Here is a 19,697-nt window from a genome sequence, read left to right on the forward strand (position 1 = left end):
GGGAGGGGCGTGGTGCTGAGCGGCCCCTGACAGGGGAACAGGCGCAGCCACCCTGAGCTGAGACAGGAGGGGAAGATAAATGGAGGGTGGCTGGCTGGGTGCAGGAATGTGGGGGCGAGCTGGCCACGTGGGTGGGGGGGGGCTGGGGACAGCTGGCTGGGTGGAGGCTGTGGGGGGATGGGGGTGGGAGAAGGGGGAGTGGATGAATGGATGGATGGAGAAGAAGGATGGATGGACTGACAGATGGATAGATGCAGGGAAGGAGATGGATGGATGGGGGAGATGGGGTGGATGACTGGAGAAGGATGAATGTTTGGGAGTGAAGGGGTGGACAGACAGAGATATGGATGGATGGATGGATGGATGGATGGGGGAGATGGACAGATGGATGGATGATACAGGGGAAGGATGGATGGATGGATGGATGGATGATGTGGGGGAAGAGTGGATGGATGGATGAATGGATGTGGGAGAAGGGTGGATGGATGGATGGATGGATGGATACCAGGGAAGGGTGGACGAATGGATGGAGAAGAAGGATGGATGGATGGGGGAGATGAATGAATGGGGGGAGGGGATGGACGGAGAGATGGGTGGTGGGGTAGACGGACGGATGGATGGATGTGGGGGAAGGGTGGATGGATGGATGGGGTGGATGGGGGAGGGGATGGACGGACAGATGGGTGGGGGGTGAAGGACACATCTGGTTGGCTGCCAGGAGGGGCTGCCCATGGTGGGTCCCTCAGGCAGTGCCAAACACACCGGTCCTGCAGGGACCCTGGTCCAGGACTGAGTGTGTGATGGGAGCCAGCTGCACCCATGGCAGCCCCACTGCACACCCCAGGGGCCAGTCCCCTCCCCTCACATGCCCCCCAGCGTGGTTTCCCTTCCCCCTGATCTGACCCCATGGGCCCATCCACTCCAGCAGAGCAGCTAGTGCAGGAAGACAGGATGCCTGGATTCTATCCCTGGGTTGGGGGGGGGGGCAGGAAGCCAGGACGCCTGGGTTCTATACACTGGGTTTTTTTGCAGGGGGTGGGGCTGGGAGCTACAGCCTGTTTTGTGATGGTTGGGGGCACACAGAGCTGGTGAGGGGGCCTATGCCCTGGCCCCTGGCTGAGGATCCGGGAGGAGCCGGCTGTGCAGGCTGGTGCAGGGCAGGGCGGGGCTAGACCCAGACCGGTCCGACCGGGTGGACGGGGCCCAGGAATAAGGCATGGGGGGGATGGGACAGCACCTGCCGTGGGGTCCTTCCCCAGCATGGGGCCCAGCCCCAATCCAGCCAGCGTGGGGTGGGACTCCCTAGGATGGGTCCCCTCCCCTCACTCTGCCCCCTCCCCATCTCCTCACTCTGCCCGCTCCCCCCACCCATGCCCTCCCCCATACTGCCCCCTCCCCATACTCCATCCTGTCCCCCCACTCTCCCCCTCCACCCATACTGCCCCCTCTGCCTCTCCCCTTCTGCCCCTCCCCACTCTCTGCCCTCTCCCTGTCTCCTCCCCACTCTGACCCCTCCCCACTCCCCTCCTCGTCCCCTCCCCATGCCAGCGCTGTAGCAGGAAGTCCCCTGCGCCCCCGCCCCGGCCCTGGGATTGGCAGCCCGGAGCTGGGGGGAGGGGTGTAGGAGGGGGAGGGGCCTGGGGCGGGTGGGGGGGGTTGTTTGTATCCAGAGTCAGTCAAAGGCAAGTGAAGGTGGAGGGGCGGACGGAGGGAGGCGCGGGCAGAGCCGGACACACGGACCGAGCAGGTACAGGGGGGTGAAGGGCTGGAAAGGGTCTGATGGGGGTCCTGGAGTGGGGATCGGGGGTCAGATAGAGCTGGAGGGGACCTCGGGCGGGGGCCAGTCTGGTGGGGGGGTCTCAGGGGAACAGTGGGGTGATGTGGGGCCACGGCTGAGATGGGGGGGATCGGGACGATGGGAGGGGCTGAGAATGGGGGCGGGGGTTGGTAGGATTTGGCGGGGGGGTTGGGCGAGTGGAGGATGTGGGGGGGCGAAGGGGGGGATCACTAAGGAGGGGGCGGGGGCGCAGCTCCGTGTGTCCGTCTCCCCGGCTCGATTCCCGGCTCTTCCCGTCGCTTCCTCCGAGCAGCGACACGCGAAATGTCAAGCGGAAAAACCCACCATGGCGAAGGGGCCGGACGCCTGGGTTCTTTCCCCAGCTCCGGGAGGGGGGGCTGGTGGGTTAGAGCAGTGGGGGCTGGGTGGAGCCAGGACTCCTGGGTTCTCTCCCCAGTTCCGGGAGCGGGGGCTGGTGGGTTAGAGCAGTGGGGGCTGGGTGGAGCCAGGACTCCTGGGTTCTCTCCCCGGCTCTGGGCAGGACGGGCGAGGTTTCTGTGCGGGTCCTGAGGGAGGGGGTTCCTGGGGGCCCATCCTGGCATCCCTAGGGCAGGGCTGTTTCTGGGGGGTCCTGACGAGGCTGAGGCACTAGTCTTGGGCCCTGGCTGGCCCCTCTTGAGCCCTGCCCTGTGCCCCTCTCCCCTGGGGCTGGGAAGAGACTCGTTGGTCACTGCCTGCCCCCCCACACACACACCCGTGGGGCCGCCTGGCCTCCTCTGAGAACAGGGGCTGGGAGCCAGGACTCCTGGGTTCGATCCCTGGCTCCGGGAGGGGAGTGGGGTATAGGGGGTAGAGCTCCCCACCCCCACCCACCTGTCTGTCCAGCCAGCAAACCAGCTCCCAGCCATCCTGCCCCTGAACTGTCCATCCGTCTGTCCCCCTCTGTCCCTCCCCCTGCAGAGATCTGTCCACAAGGGACGCTGGGTCTGGCTCCCCCAAGCCAGCTGCTGGTCTCCTCCCCTCCCCCTGAAGCTGACCCCCAAGCCAGCCCAAGCTCCTCAGGAGCATGGAGGGAGACCTGCCCCATGGCCAGGAGAGCTAAGCTTAGGGGATTGTGGGAGGGGGCCCTCCCAGCCCATGGGGCAGCGCATAGACAGACTGCTGGTCTGCCTGTTTCCCAGGGCCCCACATGTCCTGTGGGGCTGGGGAAGGGCATTAGCTCTTGTGGTACCAGCACTGAGGGGCAGGGGTCCAGGGAATGGACCAGGCACTGAGGGGCTAAGGGGACATTGGCTGCTGGCATCTGGGCAGAGACTCAGCTTGGACAGTCACTGACCCGGCCCCTTGCCCTCCTGCCTAACCCCCCCACACCCTTCTCCCTGTGACATCCTGCCTGGCACCCACCCTGGCTCCTCATGACTCTTCCAACTCCCCCACGCCTGTGACCCCCCACCTGTCCCTGTTGCCCCATAACTCCCCTCCCAACTCCCCCACACCCTGCCTGGCTGCCAGGCCTGCCCCCCATAACCCTCCCCACACCTGGCAACCACCCTCATAACCTCCCCAACCCTCATAACCTCCCCCTGCCCCCAACCTTGTGTCCCAGATCCCTAGGATCGGTGCTGTGCCCCCAGCTTTAGAGCACCCCCTTGCAGGACCCCCAGGAGGTCCCATTCTCCCTTCAGGGGAGGCCACCTGGGCTCCCCGACCCGCTGGGGCTCCAACCCTCCTGCCGCACCCAATGAGCAGAGCCAGACTCCTGGGAGAGCTGTGACCGATGCAGGATTAGTTTGGTTAGTCACCGGGACGCGGCCCTGGAAGCCCTTAGGGCAGCAGGGAGACGCAGCGTCGGGTCGGCCCAGGGCCCAGGCACCCCGTGTTATGGCTGCTTCTGAGTGTCTGTCTGACCCCCTGGTCCCTTCCCGGGTGGGCAGCCCCCACTTGCCCCCAGCTCTCACCTTCCCAGCCCTACTTGCTTCAGCTGGGGGGGGGGTCCTTTGCTCAGCTCCCCTGCTGAGCTGGGGGAGGGGGAATCTAGGCATCACTGGAGCTGGCATCAGGTCACTGGGTGCCTTGTTCACCTGGGTCGGTTCCAGCTGGTTCCTTAACGACTCCTCATTCCCTGAGGCAGGGAGGTGTCACCCATGCGGGTGTCTTTTAGCCTCTCCTGAAAGCACACACAGCCCTTCCCCCACCCTGGGCAACAGGGTGACCAGACTCCTGATAAAATCGGGACTATCCCGATATTTAACTTTCTGTCCCGCGTCCCGACCGATGTACGATCGGGGATGCCATTTGTCCTGATGATGTAGGGAGCCCTTCCTCCCCACCACAGCTCCTCGGAAGTGGTGACATCTCCCTCCGTGCACTGCCCCCACCGCGAGCACTGGCTCCACAGCTCCCATTGGCCAGGAACTGTGGCCAATGGGAGCTGCGGGGATGGCACCATGCAGTGCTGCCTCACCGCCTCCATCTAGGACCCAGAGGGAGATGTTGCTACTTCTGGGGAGCCACCTGAGGTAAGCACTGCCCAGAGCCCGCAACCTGAACCCCCTCCCGCACCCCTGCCCCAGCCCTGAGCCCCCTCCCACACCCAAACTGGCTACCGGAGTCAACACCCCAAACCCCCTCCCGCACCCCTGCCCCAGCCCTGAGCCCCCTCCCACACCCAAACTGGCTCCTGGAGTCAACACCCCAAACCCCCTCCCACACCCTGCCCCAGCCCTGAGCCCCCCCCTTTTGCAGCGGGAGCCGGGCCCATGCGCCCCCCTTGCAGCTCCCTAGGGCTGTGCACCCTCCTCCCCTATTGCTCCAGTGGGCGCTGTGAGCCTGTGGCTCCCCCCCTCGCCCGTGTGTCCCAATATTTTACTCTTGCGTTCTAGTCACCCTACTGGGCAACCACACTGCATATGGGGAAACTGAGGCACGCACTGGAGGTCATCAAAATACCAGCAAAAATCCCCCCTTCATTGCAGCTCTTCCCCCTTGGAGAGCGAACCGTGCTCCCGGGAACCAGCAGCCGGGGGGGGGGGCATTCACACCCACACGTGCCATCTAGAGAGGCTGCAGCCTGGGCCCCAGCTCTGCCCACGCCGTCCTGCTGGGCGCCTCCTCGGGACAGGTTCAAATCCCTTGCCCACGTGGCGCCCCGGCTCAGTGCCCGTTCACGTCCTCCCGTAGGTCAGGTCCGGCTGATCGTACCTTGCTTCCCCCTGACCTCCCCCCATCCCCTGGCCAGAGCACCCCACCTCTCTCCCCTCACTGGGCTGCAGGGACTAACCCCGTCCCGCCTGGGGGGCTGGATCCCCGCTCCCACAGGCGCTGTGAGGGGCGGCGACAGAGGCAGGGCTGTGGGGTATGGGGCAGGATGGGTGGGAGACAGTCAGGTCCCACATTGCTCATTCAGCCAGCACCTCCTGATTGGGGGGGCAGAATTTGCCCCCCCCCCATGGACCCTGATGCCCAAACTTCCTGGGACACCAATGGGGGGGAGGCTCTTCCTGAGCCTGATTCCCAGCCCCAATCCTGGGAAAAGCCCCCTCCTCCCTGAGGCCCTGCCCAGAGCAGGGTAGGGGGCTGGGCTAGGCAGGGGGCTCCTGGGATGTGCAGGGGAGGTCTCTGAGCACCTCAGGCCACAGGGATCTCCTGGGTATTTTGGGGGGGTCTGTGTGTCGGGGGCGTGCCTCTGTGGGGGTTTGTGTGTCAGGGGTAGCTCTGGGGGTCTGTGTGTCGGGAGTGGCTCTGGGGTCTGTGTGTCGGGGGAGTTACTCAGGGGGTTCTGTGTGTCGGGGTGGCTCGGGGGGGTCTGTGTGTTGGGGGAGTGACTCGGGGGGGTCTGTGTGTCAAGGCGTGGCTCTGGGAGGGTCTGTGTGTCGGGGTGACTCAGGGGTCTGTGTGTCGGGGGTGACTGGGGTCTGTGTGTCAAGGCGTGGCTCTGGGGGTCTGTGTGTCGGGGGAGTGGCTCTGGGGGGGTCTGTGTGTCGGGGGAGTGACTTGGGGGGGGTCTGTGTGTCGGGGGGGTGGCTCTGGGGGGGGTCTGTGTGTCGGGATGGGGAAGGGGCAGCACCGGCAGGTGTCTCTGTGTCCTGCTCTGACCCAACCCCGCTCTTCCCTCTCCCCCAGGCGCAGCCATGACTGAGCTCCACGAGGTGCAGATCACTGAGGAGAAGCCCCTGCTGCTGCCCCCCTCGCAGCCCGTCCCGGGCAAGGTCAGAGGGCAAAGGGCACGCTGGGGGGGAGGGGTGCTCACTGCTGTATTGCCCCCCCAACACCCCATCCAGTGCCCAGCCCCCCGCCGTCTGACCACTAGAACCCACTCCCCTCCCAGAGCTGGGGAGAGAACCCAGGAGTCCTGGCTCCGGTTGTCTGAGCTGCACTGACCCCTGCCTGGCTTGAACCCCGCTCGCAGTGTCCTGGGCGTGGGGGAGCAGGACATTAGCAGTGGACCCCCAGGTACTCTGGCCTTGCTTCCCCCAGCCTCCGCTGGGGAGTCAGGATTTGAAGACGGGGGTGCCCAGCTCTGTGGGGAGCCCACGGCAGGGTATGGGCCATGGATCAGGGGCAGGGGCTTTTTGGGGACCGATATCTCAGGCGTCCCCTGGGCGGCGGCTGCCCAGCCTGCGTTGTTGGAAAGTGGGGAGCCCCGTCTCCGCAATGGCATCGGCTGTTTCCACCTGGGACGTGTACCAGCCGTGGGGCAGCCCCCCACACGCCTCACAGTCCCCATCTCTCTCTCTTTGGCAGAAGCACTCAGTGGAGACGCCCTATGGACTCGTGGCCTTCACCGTCCATGGCACCCCGAAGCCCAAGCGCCCGGCCATCCTGACCTACCACGATGTGGGGCTCAACCGTAAGTGGGGCTGGGGGGGGGGACATGACCCCTGCAGGGAGCTCCCCGCACAGCCAGCGCCGTGACCCTGCTGCCCCAACAGCCAGTGCCCCCTGCTGGGAGCTCCCATCCCACTCCCCCCAGTGCCCCCTGTTGGGAGCTCCCATCCCACTCCCCCCAGTGCCCCCTGTTGGGAGCTCCTCCCCTGCTTTGCCCCCCAGCACCCCCTGCTGGGAGCTCCCATCCCCCTCCCCCCAGTGCCCCCTGTTGGGAGCTCCTCCCCTGCTTTGCCCCCCAGCACCCCTGCTGGGAGCTCCCATCCCCTCCCCAGTGCCCCTGTTGGGAGCTCCCACCTGCTCTGCCCCCACCCCCAGCACTCCTGCTGGGAGCTCCCATCCCACTGCCCCTGCTGGGAGCTCCCATCCCACTGCCCCCCGTGCCCCCTGTTGGGAGCTCCTCCCCTTCTCGGCCCCCCAGCGCCCCCGGCTGGGAGCTCCCCCCCCCCGCCCCCCCGCGCCCCCGGTTGGGAGCTCCTCCCCTACTCTGCCCCCCAGCACCCCCTGCTGGGAGCTCCCATCCCCCTCCCCCCAGTGCCCCCTGTTGGGAGCTCCCCCCCTACTCTGCCCCCCAGTGCCCCCTGTTGGGAGCTCCCATCCCACTCCCCCCAGTGCCCCCGGTTGGGAGCTCCCATCCCACGCCCCCCCGCACCCCCTGTTGGGAGCTCCTCCCCTGTTTTGCCCCCCAGCACCCCCTGCTGGGAGCTCCTCCCCTGTTTTGCCCCCCAGCACCCCCTGCTGGGAGCTCCCATCCCCCTCCCCCCAGTGCCCCCTGTTGGGAGCTCCCACCTGCTCTGCCCCCACCCCCCAGCACTCCCTGCTGGGAGCTCCCATCCCACTCCTGCCCCCTGCTGGGAGCTCCCATCCCACTCCCCAAAGTGCCCCCTGTTGGGAGCTCCTCCCCTGCTCTGCCCCCCCGCACCCCTGCTCTGCCCCCACCCCCAGCACTCCTGCTGGGAGCTCCCATCCCACTCCTGCCCCCTGCTGGGAGCTCCCATCCCACTCCCCACAGTGCCCCCTGCTGGGAGCTCCCTCCCTGCTCTGCACCCCCAGCACTCCCTGCTGGGAACTCCCATCCCACTCTTGCCCCCTGCTGGGAGCTCGCCCCCCAGCCAGCACCCCTATCCTGCCCCCAGCTGCTCTGACACTATTCTGCCCTCCCCAGACCAGTCCTGCTTCGAGACGCTCTTCCGTTTTGAGGACATGCAGGAGATCGTCAAGAACTTCGTGGTGGTTCACGTGGATGCCCCTGGCATGGAGGAAGGCGCCCCACTGTTCCCCTTGGGGTGCGACCCCCTGCCCCCATCCCCTCCCCCGGCCCCCCACCCTTTCCTGCCCCTGCCCCCCCTCCCTGCTGTTCCCCTTGGGGTGAGACCCCCTGCTCCCATCTCCACCCCCTGCCCCCATCCCTTCCTCTCCCCACTCCCACTGTTCTCCTTGGGGTGAGACCCCCTGCTCTCCCCACTCCCAGTTTTCCCTTTGGAAAGAGACACCCCACCACCACCCTACCCCTCTCCGCTCCCCTGCCCCCGGCTGTTCCCCATGGGGTGAGCCCCCATCCCTCCCAGTGCAGTCTGTCCCCCCATCCACCCGGCTGATGTGCCCTCTTCCCGCAGGTACCAGTACCCGTCGCTGGACCAGCTGGCCGACATGATCCCCTGCATCTTGCAGTACCTGAAGTGAGTGGGGGGCAGGAACAGACAAACACAGCATGCACCCCTCCCCCGCCTCCCTGTCCTGTCACTGTGGGGCTGGCTAGGGGGTAATAGGCTTCCAGAGCTTAGATGTGGGGAGGGGACCCTGTCTTGGGGTGGGGGGGTCTGTGCAGTGCCTTGCCGGACCCCGATCTCTGGTCTGTTCAGTTAATCGAGATGGAACAAAGAGCCAAAGGTGCAAACAGCCCCCGGGACTGCCCGGCCTCGCACCGTGTGAACCAGGCTCCGTCGATTCAGGTCGGCCGGGGCCCAGCCGGAGGTACCCTGCGTTCCGGCTGCGTCTGGGTGTCTGCCCGTTCCCAGCTCCCACCTCCCCAGTCCTTCCTTCTCCAGCCAGCATCTTTGCTGAGAGGCAGGGGACCCATCTCCTCCGGGGTGGCCATGTCCTGGGGACTGGGTTCGCCTGCGATATTTCCGTTGATACGGGGTCAGACAGCAGGCAACGCCCCCACCTGTGTCTCTGAGGCCACATCTACACTACAGCCAGTGTCGGCAAAGCGTGCGTCGCTCCGGGGCGTGACTATTCCAGCGTGAGCGTCCATGTGCGCAGCTTCTGCCGCCTACGGGGCTGGGTATTCGCACCGACGGGAGAGAGCATCCTCATGGCTAGATGTGGCCTTCGCCTGCCCTGAGAGCAAACGCTGGGTAGCCAGGTGTCAGGGACTCACAGGCCTGGTGCTCCCGGCTCTGTACGGCCCCTGGGAGAAACCCCCCTTCGGCGGGAAGATCGCTCGCTCTCACTGGGGATAGGCGTTCTGGCCCCGCTGCCTCCCGAGACTGCACCTCTGTGCCTCCAGCACACCTGGCTCTGCCATGGGCCCCTCAGGGAGTCCCCTCGCTCTGGCCCCCCGGGGAGCAAAGCCCCCCCCCATCTCTAGTCTGCAGTGACTCAGCCAGCGTACTGAGCGTCTGAACCCAGCATAGGAGGTTCTCCGGCCCTCGGGCCTAGCAACCCTCAGCACAGCACAGCACATCTAGGTCTCTCCCACATCCATGTGGGCTCTGGCTGCCCCCTCTCCCCACTCCAGCCGCCCCCTCCTTCCAGCCAATCACCCAACAGCCCCTCCCGCACGGCCCCTCCCCTGTCCTTTGTCTTCGGTCCCAGGTAAACAGGTCACTGGGGCCCTCTCTCTTCCGGCCTTTGTTCCCCCTGCTTGGAACTGGCTGTTCAGGTCACCAGGCCCTTCTCTCCTCAGCTCTTTGTCCTCCCACTGGCCAGAACCGGCTGCCTTCCAAGCTGGGCTGGGCCTTTTGGTCGCTAGGGTCCCCCATCTCCCTATGTCAGTGTCCCGGCTGCTAGGCAAGGTCACACCTGGTCCTCTGTAACAACAAACCCCCTCCCCCTACCTTGTTACACACGCAGCACACAGGGAAACTGAGGCACGCACACCACTCCTGAAAAACACCAAGAAAATCCCCTGCTTCGTCACCCCACGCAATGTGTTGGGGAAACTGAGGCACACACAGGCCTCAAAAATACAACAGAAAATTCCCTTTGTCACAGACTCATTTGCAGCCTCACTGCTGGCAAAACCCAGGTCCAGCCCACAGCCTGATCAGCCGTGCCGAGACCTGGCAAACTCCTAGAGCAGCATCGGGCTGTTCAGGGCATTGCGTTCAGCGGCCTGTCTCGTCCCAGGCTCTCAGCCGTGCTGCAAGAAAGCCAGCCTGGGGCAGCTGAGCCAGATGCTCCTTAGACCCACAGGAGACAGAGCGCGAGAGGAAAGAGACGGAATCTGGCCCCATGTTCCTCAGTTCAGCCGCATCCGACCTCCCGGCTTTGGGGCATTGGTTTCCGGCCCCGCGCTGGCCTCGTGCACCAGGCCTGATCTAAACACTGTCCCTGGGTGACATCACACAGCCAAGGCCTGTGTCCATCTGTCGCCTGTTCCAGGTCACCATGACATGCTCCCTGTTACCACGTGGGGGGGGGGGGTGAATTTGTAGGGCCGGTGACCAGATAAGTCCCGGATTTCATGGTCCATGGGAGCTAGGAACAATGCGTCTCCCTCACCCCCCAAACACATGGTTTATTAACCCCCCCTCCTCCTCCCACAGCTTCACCAGCATCATTGGCATCGGGGTGGGAGCCGGTGCCTACATCCTCGCCCGCTACAGTGTGAGTGACGCAGGCTCAGGAGAGCTGTGGGTCAAGAGTGAGGGGCACCAGCAGAGCTGGGGGGAAGGGCTGGGCCGTCAGGACTGGGGGGAGCGCAGGGCTGGGCTAGCAGGGGCTGTGGTCTGGGAGTGAGGGGCACCAGCAGAGCTGGGGGGGAAGGGCTGGGCCATGAGGACTGGGGGGAGTGCAGGGCTGGGATAGCAGGGGCTGCGGTCTGGGAGTGAGGGGCACCAGCAGAGCTGGGGGGAAGGGCTGGGCCATCAGGACTGGGGGGAGCGCAGGGCTGGGCTAGCAGGGGCTGTGGTCTGGGAGTGAGGGGCACCAGCAGAGCTGGGGAAGGGCTGGGCGGGGAGCGCAGGGCTGGGCTAGCAGGGGCTGCAGTCTGGGAGTGAGGGGCACCAGCAGAGCTGGGGGGAAGGGCTGGGCGGGGGGGAGCGCAGGGCTGGGCTATCGGGCTGCGGTCTGGGAGTGAGGGGCACCAGCAGAGCTGGGGGGAAGGGCTGGGCGGGGGGGAGCGCAGGGCTGGGCTATCAGGGGCTGTGGTCTGGAAGTGAGGGGCACCAGCAGAGCTGGGGGGGAAGGGCTGGGCCGTCAGGGGCTGCAGGTCAGGAGTGAGGGGCACCAGGAGGGCTGGTGGGAACACAGGGCTGGCAAGGGCTGGGCTAGCAGGGGGTAGTGGGGGCTGGTTTCACCCTTATTTCTCTTCTCCCCCCTCTCCCAGCTCTCTCACCCTGACACCGTGGAGGGCTTGGTTCTGATCAACATTGACCCCAATGCCAAGGGCTGGATGGACTGGGCGGCTCACAAGGTAGGGAGTTTGAGGGTCCCTTCCCCTGGCTCTCCTGTATGGGGGTGGTTGTGCCGGGGGGGGAGGGGCGTACAGGCCTGGGGGACCACAGAGAGACCCTGGACAACTTTCTTCTGGCCTAAGGTCAGCTCTTGGCATCCCCCCCGCCCCACCCCCGGTCACATCTTTCTCACCCCACTCGGTGCTGCCCCCACATCCCCTCCCCCCATCCCCAGTGCCCCCTCTCACCTTCTGCTTTCCTCCCCCAGCTGAGCGGCCTGACCTCATCCATCCCCGAGATGATCCTGGCCCATCTCTTCAGCCAGGTGAGGGGGGGAATCTGCATGTGGGCCCCACTCCTGCCGCTCCCAAGGGCTAGACCCAGCGGTCTTCCCGGGACAGAGGGAGGTAGCCTGGGGAGGGGGGCAGGGCTCTGGGGAGAAGGAGGGGGGAGCAGGACATGGGGGGAAGGGAGGGTCAGCAGGACTGGCCAGGGGGAGCGTATCTGGTCAGTAATATCCTGCACACACACACACCCGCAGGAGGAGCTGTCCGGCTGCATGAAGCTGTGGGGGCAGGGCTGCGGGGGGTGGGCGGGCGGGGAGAACAGGACCGGCAGGGGGCTGTAACTGGACAGTATCACCCTGCCTGCCCAGGAGGAGCTGGGGAGGGAGGGCGGGGAGAACAGGACCGGCAGGGCGCTGTAACTGGACAGTATCGCCCAGGAGGAGCTGGGAGGGGAAGGGCTGGGGGGGGGGAGGGCGGGGAGACCAGGACCGGCAGGGGCGCTGTAACTGGACAGTATCGCCCAGGAGGAGCTGGGAGGGGCAGGGCTGGAGGGGGGGAGGGCGGGGAGAACAGGACCGGCAGGGGGCTGTAACTGGAGAGTAATGCCCTCTTTCCTGCCACCCCCCACCCCCCAGGAGGAGCTGTCCAGCTGCACGGAGGTGGTCCAGCAGTACAGGGAGGCACTGGTCAGCGCCCCGAACCTCAGCAACATTCAGCTCTACTGGAGCAGCTATAACACGTGTGTGGGGGGCTCATCTGTGGGGCTGGGCTGGAGGCAGGGTGGGTATGGGGGGCTTGGCCATGGGGTGGGGCTGGAGGTAGCTGGAGTTTGGAGGGCTCAGCTTTGGGGCTGGAGGGGGCTGGGTGGGGGCAGGGGGGCTCTGTCATGGCTGCCATGACTGAGGCTGGAGTTACCGTAAAGGCTTATGGGACAGAGGTGACCTGGGGGCCCCAGGCAGGGAAGTTTGCTGCTGATTCCGCCCCCCTGTGCTGAGACCAGGGGGAGTTGGGGGGGTTCAGGGCTATGTTGGGAGACGGGGGGATGCTGGGCAGTTCTCAGCTCCCCATTTCTTCCCTCCCCCTCAGCCGCCGGGACCTGAACTTCGAACGCGGAGGAGACGTCACCCTGAAGTAAGTGAGCCTCCCTCCCCCCGGGTATCCCCCAAACACCCCACAGCCCCCCTAGGACACCCCTGCTCATGGCCTCCCATAAAGGCCCTAACACCTCTCAGCCCCCCACAGGGACCCCCTCCCCCCCCAGGTACCCCACAAACACCTCACAGCAGCCCCATACCGCTGCCCACCCAAGTAACCCTCCGCCCCCCGGTTAGGGGTGGGGCCTGTCCCCAGAACCCCCCAGGAATGGAGGGGGGACACACAGCAGACCCCTGTGCTCTGCTCTGCCCAGCTCCCCCACCCCGGACCACTGGAGCAGCTGCAGGGGGAGGGGCGCTCTGACCAGCCCTTTTCCATCTGTCTGTCCCCACAGGTGCCCCGTGATGCTGGTGGTGGGAGACCAGGCCCCCCATGAAGATGCCGTGGTGAGTAACAGAACAAACCACACAATGCACAACTACACAACATAGAGCACAGCCCCGCAGCTACACAACCCCCCTGCAGCTACACAACATAGCGCACAGCCCTGCAGCTACACAACTCCCCCGCAGCTACACAGGCCCCCACAGCTACACAACATAGCGTGCAGCCCTGCAGCTACACAACACCCCCCCCGCGCAGCTACACAACATAGCGCGCAGCCCTGCAGCTACACAACCCCCTGCAGCTACACAACATAGTGCGCAGCCCCACAGCGCACCCTGCTACACAACCCCAGCACACCACAGAATGGGACACGCACCCAGAGCCAGGCTCATTCCCGCCAGCAGGGGGTGGCGGGGATAGGGCCAGACAGACAGTGCAGGATTCATTCCCTCCTGCTGGACGGACACACACACACACACACACACACACACACACACACACACACACACACACACACACACACACGGCTCATCACTCCCAGCTGGGGGCAGCAGGGACACGGACGTTCATTCCCTCCAGCAGGGATGGATGGCCAGACAGACGGACGCACACACTTTCTCTCCCTGCCTGTCCTCTGTTTAGAACAGGCAGACGCTCCGTGGTTCTGCTTCCTGGCTGATTTGGGTCTGATCCCTGCTAAAGGGGGCGGGGTGTCACCTGCCCCCTGGGCTGCCCTGGCGGAAACCGGCCGGATTTCCTGCTCTGGCCACTGACCAGCAGTGTGAAACTGACCAGGATTGTGTCGGTTTCCCTCAGGACCTGCAGGGGATCACATCCCTACAGCTACACAACCCCCTCGGGGAGTCCACCCCGGTCCCTGGCCTGCAGTGACGCTCAGCCAGTGTGAACGTCTGAACCCAGCTCAGGGCCCTCAGGCCAGCTGGGTCTGTCCCCGTCCCCATGGGCTCCGGCTGCTCCTTGTCCCCAGTCCAGCGGGGCCCCTATATCCCCTCCCCCAACAGCCCCTCCTCCGCCCTTTGTCGTGGGTCCCAGGCAAACAGCTCACAAAACCGGATGGCTCCAGGTTCGGCTGGGCCCGTGGGGCAGCTGTTAATAGGTTACGAAGGGTCCCGGCCCTGGGCTGGAATCCAGGCTGCTAGGCAGGGTCATACCTGGGCCTCTGCAAGAGTAAACACCCTCTCCCACCCCCTGCTTAGACATGCGGCACACGGGAAACGGAGGCCCACACAGCTGTCATACAGAGTGTCACTGGCCAGGCCAGGGGCTCCAGGCCTTACACACCACACATACCAGGCAAAGCATGGGTGACGTCTGACTGCCTGGCCAGCCCTCTGGGGGCACAACGAGCTCTGGGCCTCGGGCTGTCGTCGGGCTACGGGGGTGTTTCAGGGTCCAGGTGTCTCTGTGCTCTGCTCCCCCTCACACTGTTCTCTGTCCCCGCCTCCCCTCCCAAACCAGGTGGAGTGTAATTCCAAACTGGATCCCACCCAGACCTCCTTCCTCAAGGTGAGTGACGTCCCCTGCCCCCACCCCATCCCGACTCACAGCCCCTGCTAGCCCAGAATTGGGCGCCCCTCTACCCAGCTCTGCCAGTACCCCTGGCTCCCGACCCACAGCCCCCTGCTAGCCCAGCCCTGGGCTCCCCCACTGCCCCAGCTCTGACTGTGCCCCTCACTCCCGACCCACAACCCCCTGCTAGCCCAACCCTGGGGCCCCCAGCAGTTGAGTGTTGGGTTTGTTTTCCAGATGGCAGATTCCGGGGGGCAGCCACAGCTGACACAGGTGAGAGCTGCCTTCCCAATGGGGATGGAGGGTGCAGGGCAGCGTGAGTGGGAGGGTGTCTCTGGGGTGGTAGTTGGGGGGTGCAGAGCACATGGGGAGGGGTTTGGGGAGGCACTGGAAGCAGGGGCGCTCTAGGCACCAGCCTGACTGGAAGGACATAATGGGGGGTGCTCTGGGGGGTACAGGCAGGATCTCTAGGGGGACAGTTGTGGGGCACAGTCTGGCTATGTAAGGGATGGAGCGAGGGTTGGGGGTAGCCGGGAGGGAGGGTTGTGAGGTGGGGTGCACAGCCAGGGTCTATAGGGGGCAGGAGGCAATAGGGGAGGGTCTGGGGGTAGCCCAGCTGTGGGGCACGGGTTCTAATCTCCATCTTGTCCCTATCTCTCAGCCTGGGAAGCTGACCGAGGCATTCAAGTACTTCGTCCAGGGCATGGGATACAGTGAGTAGCCGCCGTGGGGCGAGGCGGGGTCCCCATCTCCCAGCCCTGCTCCAGGCACCAGCCCAGCCAACGGAGAGGGGCAGCATGTCCGGCTCTTCGGCAGCGGGTCCCTCACTCCCTCTCGGAGCGAAGGACCAGCCGCCGGAGACTGAAGCGGCAGCGGTAGTGCCGCAGATCGCAATCGTGTTTGGTTTTTCTTTTTCTTTTTGCTGCTTGGGGCAGCAAAAACCCTGGAGCCGGCCCTGCGCTGCCCCCTCCCCCATGCATTGGGTCCTTGGCCCTTCCCCAGCCCTGAGCCTCTGCCCCACAGCCAGGCCAGCCCCTGAAGCATCTGTCTCTCTTTCTCAGTCCCCTACGTCCTGGACAGGAAACTGAGTATGAGGTCAGGTACCTTCTCTGCTGTTCGCCCCCATGCACCCCCAGACCCCCACACATGGCTGCCCCACCCCACACCCTGCACTGGCTCCCTGCCCCCCACACCCCAGTGTCCTGCACTGCCTCCCATGCACCCCACGTGCCCCACATTGGCTCCTCCCCTTCGTCCCCTCCATCCACTCCCTGTACAGGTGTAAGGAGCATTGTGCAGTTTGGGTGGGGAGCTCCCTGCCCCTCTGCATGGCCTGGCTGTGCCCCCCCCCCACTCCACAGCCTGTTGTGGGGCACACCAGTACAAATGGGGGCCTATTGCTGGGATGGGGTGTAGGGGTGGGTGGGGTCTGTTGCTGGTGGGCGGGGCATAACAGAGGGGCGTAGCCAGTCTGACTCCTCCCCTCTCTGTCTCCCTGCAGTGGCCTCCTCCTGCATGACGCGCCTGTCGCGCTCCCGCACCGCCTCTCTGTCCAGCGCAGCCTCAGGGGACGGGAGCCAGTCCCGCTCCCGCACCCTATCCCAGAACAGCGAGTCGGGGAGCCCCCAGCAGCCGCCACGGCCAGCCCCGGGGAGCGGAGCCCAAACCATGGAAGTCTCCTGCTGAGCAGAGGAGGGGGAGGGGATGGAGATGCCTCCCGCCTCTGACCGGGACTTCCTGCTATCCCACAATGCACTCCGGCCCCAGGGGCCACGCGACGCTCACCCCCTAACGGTACTAAACCGGGGAGGCCCCGATCTCAGAAACAACAGCACAAGCAGCGTTAACCATTTAAAAACAAAATAATCAACGCCTCCTGGGCCCTGCCCCTTTCCCTTTGGCTCCTCCCCCTCTTTAGCCCCATGCCTTCCCTCCCCTATCGCCTTGGCTCCTCCCCCCTCCTCAGCCTGTCTGAATCTTTGTGGGGGGGTGTTTTGCAAGTGGAGGGGAAGAGATTCTAGGAGGGGCCCTGTGTATTCCCCATACCCCCTTTGCCTGTCATAGCCCTGACTTCTGTCCGTCTGTCCCGTTCCTGCCCCGTTGGTGTCCATCTGTCTGTCATGAACATCCCCCTCCTGTGAGCCCTTCCCCCTCTGTCCATCTGTCTGGCCAGAGACAGCCGTGCTATCCAGCCATCCCAAGAGTCACCCCCCACCCCATATACATATCTGTCCTGGGCACCCCTCTTCTGGGAGTCTCTCTCCCCCCCCACACACACACACCATGTCTCTGTCTGTCCCGAGTGCCCCCTGCCCACATCTGTCCTGATGTGTGTGGGGAGTTGGGGGTCACACACACGTGTCTCCATCCTTTCCCAGGATGCATTGCAAAGCCATTCGCCATCCCCCAGCCTGGGTTCTCATTGAGAGGTTGGGAGGCCCATGTGTCTGCGTTTGGCTCCCTTCATGGTTATTCCCCACAGAAGTTGGGTGGTCAGGGTGTCTCCCCCAGGGGGCGCAGGTGCAAGGGGGCGGGGCACTGTGCACTAACCTGCGTAGATATTTAGCGGCGTGTGGCGTGTGTGCAGGAGCCGTGCTGGCTGGAGCGTGGCTGAGGCAGAGAATTGCTCGGCGGGGGTGGTGGTATGAGAAGGGGGCCTGCAGGAATGTGATACTCGACTGGCTTCCAACTGTGGCACCAACCTTGCTGGATTATTCCCAGGGCCCCATGCTGCAGGCCACAACTGTAGCAGGTTCTGACTGTTGGGTTCCGGCTGTAAAAGGGCCTGGTTGTACCAGCCTCTGGCTGTAACAGCTTTAGCCTGGGGTAGGTTCCAACAATTGCACCAGGCTCTGACTGTTGGGCCTAGTAATGGACTCTGTATGGACTCTGACTGTAGCAGCTGTGTATGTAACCAGCTCTGGTTGTACTGGGTTTGTAATGGGCACTGTAAGTAGAGGGCTCCAGGTGTAATAGACTCTTGATGGTGTAGAGTTACTGCTGTAAAGCTCTGCCTGTATTGGGCACTATAAGGCTAGGCTCTGATTGTGACAGCCTGAATGTAGCGACCGCCGCCTGTGCTGACTGTAACAGGTCCTGTTTGAACTGGGTTCCAACGGTAACAAGCTGTGACTGTAACAGCTCTGTGCGTACCAAGCTCCAACTGTGCTACCCATGTACCGGTCTCTGGCTCTGACTGTACCAGTGACGTACCAGGCTCCAACTGAAACAACACTGTGTGCTGCGCTCTGGCTCCGCCAGGCTCCAGCTGTACTGCTAATGTACCAGGCTCTTATGTCCGACTGTACTGCTGATGTATTGGGCTCTGTCTGGCTGTAATAGCTGTATATCTATGGGGCTGGGGCTGTACCAGAGCAACTGACAGCCAATCCCAGCCTTAACAATAAAATGTGTAGAGGAATCTGCCCCGCACCCGTCTGTGACTGGCCGTGTGTGACATAAGGGGACGGGGAGGTGGGGCTCCATGGGGCACAGCCGGATGAAGGAGCGGGCCAGGATTGGTGTTGCCCAGAGCAGGCTCAGGTGAGAATAAGGGGGAAAAAACCCAGTAGGGCCCCAGAAACCCATAGGGGGCTGATCGTAGACATTGCAGGTGGGGAAAGTCCCATCATGTGCCCCCACAGCGCAGCCCCCCCTCGCTGAGCCCCTCTGTCCCCAACAGCACACTGCCCCCTACTGACCCCACAGTGAGCCACTCAATCTGTGTCCTGCAGCACAGCGCCACCTAGCCCCATACTGGGGCATTGGGGCAGCACTGGCAGGCAGGGGAGAGCGCCCCCTGCTGATTTTCCCCTGCCCTACTCCCTAGCACCGCAGAGGGGTACTGGTGCCAGCACCGAGTGCCAGGGAAAGAGCCCCTGCCCCCATGTAGCTGGAGCCCTAGAAGGCAGGCGAGGACAGTGTCATGGTGCTACGCATGCCTGGCTCGCCCATTCTCCCCTCCAAGCATCGCTGAACCTGGTGCGAGGGGCCCGGCAGCGCGTGAAACCTGAGGCAGCTGGGGTCAGGCCACCATGCTTTGAGTTACAGGCTCCTCGCACTATTCAAGATGGGATGCCAAATGGCACCAACCTTGCTGGATTATTCCCAGGGCCCCATACTGCTCTTCCCAGGTGCCCTAAAGCAGAGATTCATTTTAGCGTACTATGCCTCAGTTTGCTCACATGGCCTGACCAGGAACAGCAGCCACGGAGGCTGGGATTTTCAGAGGCCATTGGGCTTTAGGTGAGTGACGCCGTCAGCACCTTGGTGCGTGGCTGCTGCTGGCCTTGGGACGCACCGTGCTAAAGCTCGGTGTCCTCTCGGCTTGTCCAGACTTTTTCCCTCCGGGGATTGGAGTCCTTTGTGCTCAGTGTCACCCCCACGTGGGTGGAAGGGGAATTACAGCTCTGGCAGCCCATTAAAGAGCTTCCATTCTAAACCACCGGCATACACAACTAGGAGTCACCCACTGACATTAATAGGCAGCAAGTTTCAAACAAACAGAGAATTATTCACACGTCTCATATGCAGCCTGTGGAAGTCATTGCCAGGGGATGTTGTGAAGGCCTAAATATATCTGGGTTAAAAAAAGAATAGGACCTATCCTCCATGAACTTATCAATGACGATTAGCCACGGTGGTCAGGGATGCAACCCCATTCTCTCAGTGTCCCTAAACCGCTGACTGCCAGTAGCTGGGACTGGGTGGCAGGCGATGGATCACTCAATAACTGCCCTGTTCTGGTCACGCTTCCTGAAGCACCTGGCACTGGCGCCTCTCAGAAGACAGGATACTGGGCTAGAGGGCCCATTCGTTTGACCCAGTGTGACCCTTCTTATGTCCTTATCCCCAGCTCTGGGAAGGAAGTGGGGATCTAGTGGTAAGAGGGGGGGGGGGTCTGTGAGCCAGCACTCCTGGGTTATGTTCTTAACAAGTGTCATGGGAGAGCTCCATTGAAAGCCAGTGGCCCACTGGGCGTGGGGGAGATGCTGGTCACAGAGGCATGACAAAGGCCAGGTCTGGGCCGAGAGCTCAGCAGTACGTTTGCTCCACTGGGGGACTGGAGCAGATACAGACCTGTGGGCAGGTAACGCATCACCCTGCAATTAGTGA

General features: G+C 63.9%; 1 protein-coding gene across 2 annotated transcripts; it reads left to right on the plus strand.

Annotated features, from left to right (window-relative positions):
• The first annotated feature begins 1,664 nt into the window (after positions 1 to 1,664).
• Positions 1,665 to 18,014, plus strand: NDRG2 (NDRG family member 2). 2 transcript variants are annotated; one of them, XM_039498843.1, is made up of 16 exons: positions 1,665 to 1,747; positions 5,900 to 5,985; positions 6,521 to 6,626; positions 7,827 to 7,947; positions 8,278 to 8,340; positions 10,435 to 10,495; positions 11,217 to 11,303; positions 11,552 to 11,608; positions 12,206 to 12,309; positions 12,657 to 12,701; positions 13,060 to 13,111; positions 14,532 to 14,579; positions 14,820 to 14,855; positions 15,244 to 15,295; positions 15,644 to 15,677; positions 16,084 to 18,014. In XM_039498843.1, the coding sequence occupies exons 2-16, from the start codon at positions 5,908 to 5,910 to the stop codon at positions 16,307 to 16,309; spliced, it is 1,170 nt and encodes a 389-aa protein (XP_039354777.1). In that variant the 5' UTR covers positions 1,665 to 1,747; positions 5,900 to 5,907; the 3' UTR covers positions 16,310 to 18,014. The 2 variants fall into 2 exon arrangements, with proteins under 2 accessions (XP_039354777.1, XP_039354778.1); XM_039498844.1 differs by lacking the exon at positions 15,644 to 15,677.
• Positions 18,015 to 19,697: the final 1,683 nt, after the last annotated feature.

This window comes from Mauremys reevesii, linkage group 13, assembly GCF_016161935.1.
Source record: "Mauremys reevesii isolate NIE-2019 linkage group 13, ASM1616193v1, whole genome shotgun sequence".
Classification (NCBI taxonomy): domain Eukaryota; kingdom Metazoa; phylum Chordata; order Testudines; family Geoemydidae; genus Mauremys; species Mauremys reevesii.